The sequence below is a fragment of the Palaemon carinicauda genome, chromosome 42 (assembly GCF_036898095.1).
Source record: "Palaemon carinicauda isolate YSFRI2023 chromosome 42, ASM3689809v2, whole genome shotgun sequence".
Lineage (NCBI taxonomy): Eukaryota > Metazoa > Arthropoda > Malacostraca > Decapoda > Palaemonidae > Palaemon > Palaemon carinicauda.
The window spans coordinates 14,217,928-14,229,090 of record NC_090766.1 but is presented as its reverse complement, the minus strand read 5'-3'; the positions used below and the strand labels follow the sequence as shown (position 1 = coordinate 14,229,090).

The window sequence follows — 11,163 nt, the reverse complement described above, 5'->3', positions numbered from 1 at the left end:
TGTGCGACCCCGAGACTATATAGAAAGTTCCTACTAGACATTCGAAAGACTCAAGATATTAAAGCTTTCGGGAAGCTGGAGATTTTGTATTTTCAGTGTTTCGAAAATGTGGATTTAACAACTAATGTGGAATACGCCAAACAGATCTTGTCTAACGGGTGCCAACGCACGTTCTTATCTCAAGGGGTTAACTAGTGCACTGTAATTGTTCATTGGCTACTTTCCTTTTGTTAAGGGTAGAAGAGACTCTTTAGCTATGGTATGCAGCTCTTCTGGGAGAAGGACACTCCAAAATCAAACCATTGTTCTCTAGTCTTGGGTAGTGCCATAGCCTCTGTACCATGGTCTTTCACTGTCTTGGGTTAGAGTTCTCTTGCTCGAGGGTACACTAGGCACACTATTCGATCTGATTTCTCTTCCTCTTGTTTTGTTAAAGTTTTTATAGTTTATATAAGAAATATTTATCATAATGTTACTCTTCTCAAGATATTTTACTTTTCCTTGTTTCCTATCCTCACTGGGCTATTTTCCCTGTTGGGGCCCCTGGGCTTATAGCATTCTGTTTTTCGAACTAAGGTTGCAGCTTAGAATATAATAATAATAATAATAATAATAATAATAATAATAATGGTAAGGCAATCTAAAACCAACCAACCATATCTTGTGGTACACAGGGGATCCACGTGTGGCAAGACCAGGAAAACTTCCCTTAAAGTATATATATATATATATATATATATATATATATATATATATATATATATATATATATATATATATATATATATATATAAACTTATAGGAAATACTTCAACAAGGAAATGACTGCCGCCACTGCGTCAGAACTATATACTATTGGACAGAAGATATTTTTTAATAAATGTCAATTAAAAATGAACCATACAGGAGACTATCATACGTATTTAGTCCTAATGGGAAATAATTTACATATCTGTAATACTACAGGTGCAATTAATGCTCAGAAATACCTTGTGTGTATTAATTCTTCATGTGTTTCTGGTCAATTTATCTTTTCCAAATACGGCTAATTCAAATATCATAACGATTCCATTTCATTTTGTGATAGGTAATATGTACTATAAATTATATTTTTCTAACGGACAATTAAATAATAATTCATGTTTGGAAACAAAATTAATAATAAGTATTATTATTACTAGCTAAGCTACAACTCTAGTTGGAAAAACCGTATGCTATAAGCAAAGGGCTCCCTCCGCCAGGGAAAAGTAGCCCAGTGAGAAAAGGAAATAAGGAAATAAATAAACATTAAGTAAAATAAAAATATAAAATATGTAAAGATAGCTAACAACGTTAAAACTGATCTGTTATAAAGAGAGACTTGTGTCAGCCTGTTCAACATGAAAACATTCGCTCCAAGTTTGATCGTTTCAAGTTCCACCGATTCAACTGCCTGATTAGGAAGATCATTTCACAATCTTGCCCCAGCTGGAATAAAACTTCAATAATACACTGCATTGTGTATTATTGAACCTTATGATGGAGAAGGCAAGACTGCATACCTAGTACTACGTACAGGATGGCACTGTCTGGAAGATCCGAATGCAAATGATGGTCAGAATTCTGAAAAATCTTAAGCAACTGAACGACGGTGCCAGAGAATTCTGAAAAATCTTAAGCAACTGAACGATGGTGCCAGAGAAAGGTAGAAGCCAGGCAATGGCTTCTGATAACTCGGCAGGTAGACCTATAGGTTCTCCCAAAGCCCCCATCCTTAGTTATTTTTATTACTATTATCACCAGCCAAGCTACAACCCTAGTTGGAAAAGCAAGATGCTATAAGCCCAAGGGCTCCAACAGGGAAAAATAGCTGTGAGGAAAGGAAATAAATAAACGATGAGAAAAAATTAACAATAAATTATTCTAAAAACAGTAACAACATCAAAACAGATATGTCATATATAAACTATAAGAAGACTTGTGTCAGCCTGTTCAACATAAAAACATTTGCTGCAACTTTGAACTTCAGAAATTCTTCTGATTCAACAACCCGATTAGGAAGATCATTCCACAACTTGCTCACAGCTGGAATAAAACATCTAGAATACTGTGTAGTATTGAGCCTCATGATGGAGAAGGCCTGACTATTAGAATTAACTGCCTGCCTAGTATTACGAACAGGATGGAACTGTCCAGGAAGATCTAAATGTAAAGGATGATCAGAATTATGAAAAATTTTATGCAACATGCATAAGGATGGTGAGGTTGCAGACACTACAAGAAACAATAGAGCTTGAGCGGGTCTCAAAGCCTAGTCCAGCAGATCGCTAGGCAGCGATTATTATGCTGCTGCATCTACAACCTGTTGCGACAAAAAAAAAAAAAAAAAAAAAAAAAAAAAAAAAAAAAAAACATGAAATCATTTGTTAGCTAAATTTATTACTTATATTTTGCGTCAATTTCAAGAAAATTTATGTTGCAGTTCATTGCTAGTGATTTATTTACATTTCTGAAGTAATGGATTGCACATACTTAATAAACTCCTAAATCCTTCTTTAAAAAGAAGCCTGATAAAATAAAACATGCCAAATTAATAAAATGTAATTGTATTTTTATAATAAAAGATAACAATACATGACACGTGACATTTCAATCTTGAATATTCTATAAGCGTTTTGAAAAAAATACATAAAAAATTTTCACCAAAAAGTATATAAATTATTGTTTTTGAGTGACTAAAAATTAAAATCAAGATGTGTGACGTTGTAAATTGTTAAATTAGATGGATTTGTTTATAGAAAACTGCAATTAAATGTGATTATACTGTAAATATTGTGATTGTGAGTTTAAGCTGTTTACTGGGGAGGCTACTGCTGTGGTAGGGCACCACAGTGGGGGGTTGGGCTTGCCCGGCTGACGTTCTGGTGAGCATATATTCTGATGGAACCGGAACTGAAACCAGTCACCCTTTCACCTTTAAAGAATATGTAGTTTAACTTATTAATAAAAAGATAAAAAAAAGTTAAACCAAGACCGTGGTAAGTGCTTCTCTAAATGAAATGATAACCCTCTCATTGCTCGTTATATTAATATGTCAGTAAGACAAAAACATCCGACACAATGGCCTTGAAAGACTGTTGTTTGTCAAATACTTATCAGATCATCACTCAAATAAACAAGAAACAACATGAATTACGGGAAATCAATTCTCTTCCATTTTTTTCTTTTTAAAAAAGTTAAATTACATTATTTATTTCCTCATTTACTTTCCTCACTGAGCTATTTTTCCCTGTTGGAGCCCTTAGGCTTATAGCATCTTGCTTTTCCAACTAGGGTTGTAGCTTGGCTAATAATAATAAACATGAATTACGGGAAATCAATTCTCTTCCATTTTTTTCTTTTTATTAAAAATTTATATTACATTATTTATTTATTTCCTTATTTCCTTTCCTCACTGGGCCATTTTTCCCTGTTGGAGCCCTTGAGCTTATAGCATCTTGCTTTTCCAACTAGGGTTGTAGCTTGGCTAATAATAATAATAATAATAATAATAATAATAATAATAATAATACAATCACAATGTTTCCAGTATGATTACATTCAACAGCATTTTTATATAAACATAAATCATCTAATTTACAAAATTACACATCTTGATTTTGATTTTTAGTTACTCAAAAACAATAATTTATATTCTTTTTTTGTGAACATGCTATTCATTCTTTCTTTATGAATATTTTTTTTTTAAAGCCACCGATCATAATGAAATTTACACCTAAGAAAGGCATCTGCTTCCTCATTCGTATATCGTTTCTTCTTACTAACCCAAACAGCATATAAATAACCAATGATCAGTACAGTGGCGCTATTATAATCCTTTTTCGTCCAGTATCTGTAACTTAACATTAATGTATTTATAAAACTATCCCTGTTCATGTCACAAGTATGAAATCAATTCTCTTCAAAATAATGATTTTCTGTTGGTCTAATTCTGTCCAGATCCGACTTGAAACTTTTAAAAAGGGCATTGTTAATATTAGATAACATGTATTTCATTCCTTCTGTTATTATATCAGCTTAGAGGACATTTCTAAGTAATTCCTTCTGTTATTATATCAGCGTTGAGGACATTTTTAAGTAATTCCTTCTGTTATTATATCAGCTTTGATGACATTTCTCTAACTTAGATGCAAGGTAAGCCGTGATTTATCTAGCACGAGACATGTGTGCAAGCAGTAGAAAATTCACCTTTAAAATAAGGATAGGAACCGAATATGTGTCGAAGGCGATGTCGAGTGGCATACCAGTTTCATCCAGAATGTGCCCCCCTCCCCCTTTGGTCTACGAATCTATATCCCAACCCCCATCCCATCCCCCACCCTCTAGGAAAGACGATGTGACTCACAGTATTAGTGACTACTGTATCGTTTTGATCCGTGCTTTACTGTTCATGCCATGATAGCTACTTCTCAGAAGGTGCTGTCACCCACACAAAAACATATGTTCACATTGTAGGGATATGAAAATTCATTTTTAAGACATCTCAAAGGTTTCGCTATTTTTCTCGAACATTTCCCTCGAAAATATAAGGTATGTCTAATGTATTTATCATTTAGGTAATTAGGAGAGTGGGTATATATTCTGGCTTCATTTCCAGAGCTGGTTCACCTAAGAATAAAGTGGCCGTGTGTGTTATGCCTGCTTCCATGGCCCTGCAGTAAAATCAATAGCCTGCAACTCTGGATGAGAGGTGTTGCCATAAGAAGGACGACTCTCTTATTTATATATTTCCTGATATATTTTCACATATAAACTGAAAATCGAACAACACATATCAAGTTTAGATTACGGTGAATATGAACAGTTCACTTATAAACATGATACAGAAATATGGCGGCGACTAATCCAAGTATGTGAGATGAGTAACAGTTCTGCAGCAAAACCTGTGGTACCAACGTCAGCTAACCAACCGCAATTTTTTTTTTCATTTCCCTTATAAAACATGAATTTAAGAATCTCATGAGAAACATTGGGGGGTATTTATTCAGGGTAAAGTATATCATTAGTGATATGCAAATATAAAAAAAGAAGCTTGTATAATAACGAACAAAATAATCATAACTATGCATTGTAATGCTTATGACTGAAAGGAAAAACTGCTATGCACGAAAAACCATGTCAACTCTATAATGACAGGTAATGAAACATCGTATGAGAATATCATATAACCCATAAAGCAGCCATAATCATAATTTCATGCCAGCAAAATAAACAAACGCATATACATATTTACATGACATTTAAATCCTCCCTTGATGAATGTTAATGAGTTCTGTTTTTTTTTTTTGCTTTTATCATTAGCAAAGTCCTGCAAAGCGTTTAAATTTCAATCTATATATATTATGAGACTCGGGGGAGACGTATGCTGTTGTCACTAGTACTATAGGAGAAAAGTCCGTTACGAGTACTGCGTGGTTCAAGGCCACTATGACTTATTGTTAAATATCGAATGTTCGAGAATTCAAAACTTGAAAAAGAATATGCAGAATACTCTAATGATTCGAGTACTACGTTCTTTTCTTTAATATTGTTAAAATAACGTCTATATAATCGTAGTTTGCAAGACATTTCACAATTGCAATATAAAATTATTTAAAAGAGGGGGATGACATCAGACAGGAGTGGGATGTAGCGAATAAATTCGGCTATAACCTTCCGAACTGAACCTCCCATTTAAAGAATATCCTTTAAATTGGTGGTATTGTGTGCTCATAAAAGGGAAGAAACATGCCCAAATAAGACGGGAATGTCACTACCAAAGCAAGGGTGGTGTGTGTCGTAAGTAGCAAATGAAAACTTTCCTACTTGAATGCTTACTATTTTGATACTAGTAAATATGGAGACTCGGGAAACGTTTAGAATTCGCAGTATAAATCTGGAAAATTAATTAGAATTTTGAAATTACGTAATCAAGTTAAATCAGCATTACTTTTTAGACGGTTATTGAGACAACCTTGACGAGGGCCCCTTGTGTTTCAGTTTGAAATGGCCGGGTCCGGGTGACGCTTGGTTGGGAATCAATGAAAATTCTTTACAATATTGATTTCATCTCAGAATTGCATAAAAACAAACGAATACAATAGGATGAGAAATAAACTACCGCATTCCACCACTCTCTGAATTTTAGGAAGACGCTAAAAGCTGCAACATATCTATTAACGATGACGTAATGTTGGGTTTTCTGGTGATACATGGCAGCCCATCCCTGAGCCCGCTTACCTCACCGAGGCGAGGTTGAACAGCGGCCCGAGCCTTCAGAAGCAGTCGTCACTCAGAGCCGTAAAGACACACACACATCGACACCATGAGGGAAATTGTGCACATCCAGACCGGCCAGTGTGGCAACCAAATTGGAACCAAGGTGAGGATTGTTCTTTAAAAGTGATACATTTAATGTGAATTCTGTGAGTGTAAACATATCGAAGTACTTGGGAAATTGAACGAGATGCTGAAGACCGGCGGCGAGAGTCCAACTGTCATGCTGGGGGGGAAAGGAGGAGGAGAATGGTGACCGGTAACTTTCAAATTTTCCTGCCCCTCCCTCCCCACCCCTTGGGCCACTTGGACGTTATGTTTGAAGTGATTTTGATTATGATGCTGGAAATAATCTCCTGGTAAGGTCTTTCGGTTGGATTAAAGGATTTATTTGTATTTAATTTTTTTTTTTTTTGATAACGGCCGTTGCCATATTTTTTCCATTTTTTTTCGTAAGTCTCCCTTGTTAACAATTAAGCAACTTTAATCTTGTAAAGGTATCGCATTCTCGACAGTTTTACAAAATTCTCAAGTTTACTGACGCCTAAATTCCATATTGATTTCTAGGGTTTGACATTGTAAGGTAGAACACGGGCTAAAGCTTCATAAATTATTAATTTCTAGTAACCGTTGAAGGGTCTTTGTAGTTTTGTAATATTTAGATTGCTCAATTGATAGTTTTTCCAGTGTTTTAGTAATTAAGCTCTTCAAAGACATGGGCCCATATTTAATGTAACAAGCTTATGGCACTAGAAATTAATACCCGTAGTATTACATGTATACTTTATCTTTATGTACCTTGTGTTTAAAGTTAATATATAAGCTACCTAAAGACAATGAAATTGTTTTTATCAAAGAAATTCGTAGGAAATTCATTTTTTTGTACTTGAAAAAAATCGTGTACCAACGCCTTAAATCCTAAGGTAACAATTTTTGAGGTGTTGGCTTAATCCTTAGTCGTCTAAACAGGATTTGGAACTGGCTTAACCGGCTTTCAAAAGTAGGCTGAGCCTAAACGCCGGATTACAGGTGATTAGGCTAGCCTGCGCTGCGTGGCTTACTCTGATTAGTTAAATACATTACTGTAAATCCTTATATCTCTAAATCCGTGTGCTTAAGACTTAATTACCTTAATATCTACTTAGATTAGCTTTTTTTCAGCAATGGAACTTTATCACGAGCTAGTCTAGGGCGTGGCATACTGGAACAAAATGGCCATTCAAATAGGAATTTATCTTTTAAAGAGGCACTACTTGGGAAACTAGATTTGAGGGAGAAACGTCAAGTAACGTAGTTACCTTAAAAGTCTTATAAATTTCATATACTTTAAAAAAGTGTGATCAATCTTAGCGAGGAAAAAATCTACGGGTGTTAGATGTAAACTTTCGATAAATAAGATATCGTTTCTGAGGGAAGTGATGTTTTTCGTGAATAAGTTTTATCCTGCACGTCACGTGACCTTAGGAGTAATGTTTAAGGAAAATCTTAGTGTTAATCTACCTAACCATTATTAGTGTGTTCCGAGCGGGGTATAACATTTCCTGAAGCAATTGAAATTTCTTCAGATTTTATTCGATATGTAACTGAATCTAATGTATTTTACATTGTACTAAATGCCCCCAAATAGATTATCAGAGCGATAGAAACCTTAGTTTTATTTCATCCGTATATTTCAAAGATATAAGTTCTGGTATGTTCATGTTCCATTTCGAAGCTTGAGTTAAATCTGTTTTATTATTTTCAGTTTTGGGAAATTATCAGCGATGAGCATGGCATCCAGGCCACCGGGGAGTACACTGGTACAGATAAGGACCTTATGGACCTCCAGTTGGAGAGAATAAACGTCTATTACAATGAAGGGAACCAAGGGAAGTATGTGCCTCGTGCCATCTTGGTCGATTTGGAACCCGGCACTATGGACAGCGTAAGAGCTGGTCCACACGGGCAACTCTTCAAACCTGACAGCTTTGTTTTTGGTAATTATAATTCCCACTTGTTTTATTGCTTTAGTTGAAAAATTTTAAAAAATTTTCTTGGTTTAATTGTTCTAGTCTTCCTTTTGAAGCAATTGTAAGTAACATGCTTAGTTGCAACCGATTATTAAGTATAATTGAAGTTAAAAGAACTTTCTGGGAAAATATTTTTTATACTTTGTAATTATAATTCCATTATAATTTGTTTTATTGTTTCAGTTTACACTTTATGAAGTGATTCTTGGTTAATTGTTCTAGTTTTCCTTTTGAAGCAATTATAAGTAACTTGCTTAGTTGCAACCGTTTATTAAGTATAATTGAAGTTAAAAGTTCTAGGAAAATATTTCTTATACTTCAATCTCTTCCAGGTCAGAGTGGTGCCGGCAACAACTGGGCTAAGGGACATTACACAGAGGGTGCCGAATTAGTTGACAGTGTCTTAGATGTAGTTCGTAAGGAAGCAGAAAAGTGCGACTGCTTGCAAGGGTTCCAGCTCACTCATTCCCTTGGTGGTGGTACCGGTTCCGGTATGGGAACACTCCTAGTATCCAAAATCCGCGAAGAGTTCCCCGACAGAATTATGAATACCTTCTCAGTCGTCCCCTCACCAAAAGTAAGTATTATTTCTATAAATTTGAACGTGTAGTTTTAATTCTGTGATTATAGTGTTTTCTAGTTTGGAATTTGTGGTCAAAATTACTTATTTACTGAAATTAAACATAAAAACAAATTGTAAGTTTTTTCTTTTTTTAATTCAGTTTCTAGTTCTGAGTTTTAGAACTCATTCCATGCAAATCCTGGTTTGCTAAAGTAAATGTCTTGATTCCTTCAGAAAAAAAAATGGTTAGCAATGTTTTATTTTGAAATTTTATTTTAATCCATTAATTATATCTTCTCCATTCCTCCTCCAGGTATCAGACACAGTTGTGGAACCCTACAATGCCACCCTGTCGATCCACCAGCTAGTCGAAAACACAGACGAAACTTATTGTATCGACAACGAAGCCCTGTACGACATCTGCTTCAGAACATTGAAACTCCAGAACCCAACTTACGGAGATTTGAATCATCTAGTGTCCCTTACAATGTCAGGAGTAACCACATGTTTCAGATTCCCTGGTCAGCTAAATGCTGACTTGAGGAAATTAGCAGTCAACATGGTTCCCTTCCCCCGTCTCCACTTCTTCATGCCCGGATTTGCCCCATTAACAGCCCGTGGATCTCAGCAATACAGGGCCCTCACCGTTCCCGAACTCACTCAACAAATGTTCGATGCCAAAAACATGATGGCAGCCTGTGATCCCAGACATGGAAGATATCTGACAGTCGCTGCCATTTTCAGAGGTAGGATGTCCATGAAGGAGGTCGATGAACAAATGTATAACATTCAGAACAAGAACTCTTCCTTCTTTGTCGAATGGATTCCCAACAACGTCAAGACTGCAGTTTGCGACATCCCACCTCGTGGCATCAAGATGGCTTCCACCTTCATTGGCAACTCAACTGCCATCCAAGAGCTCTTCAAGCGTGTTGGCGAACAGTTCACCGCTATGTTCCGCAGGAAGGCTTTCTTGCATTGGTATACTGGTGAAGGTATGGACGAAATGGAATTCACAGAAGCAGAATCCAACATGAACGATCTCGTCAGCGAATACCAGCAATACCAAGAAGCAACTGCTGACGATGAAGCAGAGTTCGAAGAGGAGGGTGAAATCGAAGGAGACTACGCTTAAATTTTGTTCTTAAAAATTTTTATTTTTCCCATGTGTTGTACATTCCTTTTCATTTAATGCATTGGCAAGATCAAATAAGAACCAAACATTTTCTTCCATTTCTTTCTATTTTTTTGTACGTAAATTATTTATAAAGCACGTTATTTGTTTATTTAGCCTGATCTAAAGTAGGGCAGGTGCTAAAAATTGGGTTTATTTAAGTTTTAATTTGAAAGGACAATGGAGTACAGTAAAGTTATAGTGGAGGATTACGGAAAATGAAAGTGTATTTGAAATTGCTTACTACTGGTTACATTTTTTATGCTGACTAATTGAAAACTATTAGGTCTCACTTTAATGTGTAAAATTATCTGACCACATTTCGAACAATCTTTCTAATGTGCAATTATGAGTAATATGCTTATCCCGAGACTTATAAGTAAAACTTACTCTTACAAAGACGGCTGTTGGCTTTCAGCTAGCGGAGACGGTTGAAGGTTATAAATTAATAAAAGTCCCGCAAAATATTCCTAGTTTACAATTTGCCCCTGCAAATAATGTATATATCAAGCCCAATTGCATGCAGCTAAGATGGATCAGCAAATGGTTCTATTTATACTATGGTTAAAGGTGAATGTGAAAATTGTTATACTTTAACATCCAGTTTTCATAGTGTTTGTCGAAGGAATCAAACGTTTGGTACAGAAAGTGAGTTATGGTCTTGGCAAATTAATCCAACGCGAGTAAAGGTACACAAAAATAAGTTAATGCCATGAAAGTGAAGTACCATTAAATTTGACTTGAAAACCTCAAAAGCTCATAGTTAAGAGAGGGTCACTTTCAGAATATGTATTCTTTGCAAGGCAATATTAACAGGCGAAAAGGTCAAAGGTTTCGAGAACATTATACCAAGCTTAAGGTTTAGCATAAACTGCTATTTTGTATTGATAAGTTGGGTTTTAGAGGAGGAATTTCAAAAATTAAAACTAAGAGCTCAACAAACCAGTCCCACTTCGGATTATTGCTAGCTGATTATTGTTGGAAAAGCAGAATGCTAAAAGGCCTAAGGCTCCAACATGGTAAGTAGCTCACCGAGGAAAGTAAATAAGATGAGTGATGGGAAGAAAATAATTTTAAATATATTGAAAACTAGACCTGTTCAAAAATTGTCTGCAATCTTTGAA

The 11,163-nt window shown here is 35.4% G+C and overlaps 1 protein-coding gene across 1 annotated transcript; it reads left to right on the top strand.

Moving 5' to 3' along the window:
* The first annotated feature begins 6,242 nt into the window (after positions 1 to 6,242).
* On the top strand, positions 6,243 to 10,506 carry LOC137632925 (tubulin beta-1 chain). The gene is made up of 4 exons (XM_068365029.1): positions 6,243 to 6,400; positions 8,039 to 8,270; positions 8,636 to 8,880; positions 9,179 to 10,506. The coding sequence occupies exons 1-4, from the start codon at positions 6,344 to 6,346 to the stop codon at positions 9,998 to 10,000; spliced, it is 1,356 nt and encodes a 451-aa protein (XP_068221130.1). The 5' UTR covers positions 6,243 to 6,343; the 3' UTR covers positions 10,001 to 10,506.
* Positions 10,507 to 11,163: the final 657 nt, after the last annotated feature.

Coding starts and splice junctions, on each gene's coding strand:
- LOC137632925 (XM_068365029.1), top strand. CDS start 6,344: ATGAGGGAAATTGTGCACATCCAGACCGGCCAGTGTGGCAACCAAATT. Junction 6,401..8,038: donor GCAACCAAATTGGAACCAAG/GTGAGGATTGTT, acceptor TATTATTTTCAG/TTTTGGGAAATTATCAGCGA. Junction 8,271..8,635: donor ACCTGACAGCTTTGTTTTTG/GTAATTATAATT, acceptor AATCTCTTCCAG/GTCAGAGTGGTGCCGGCAAC.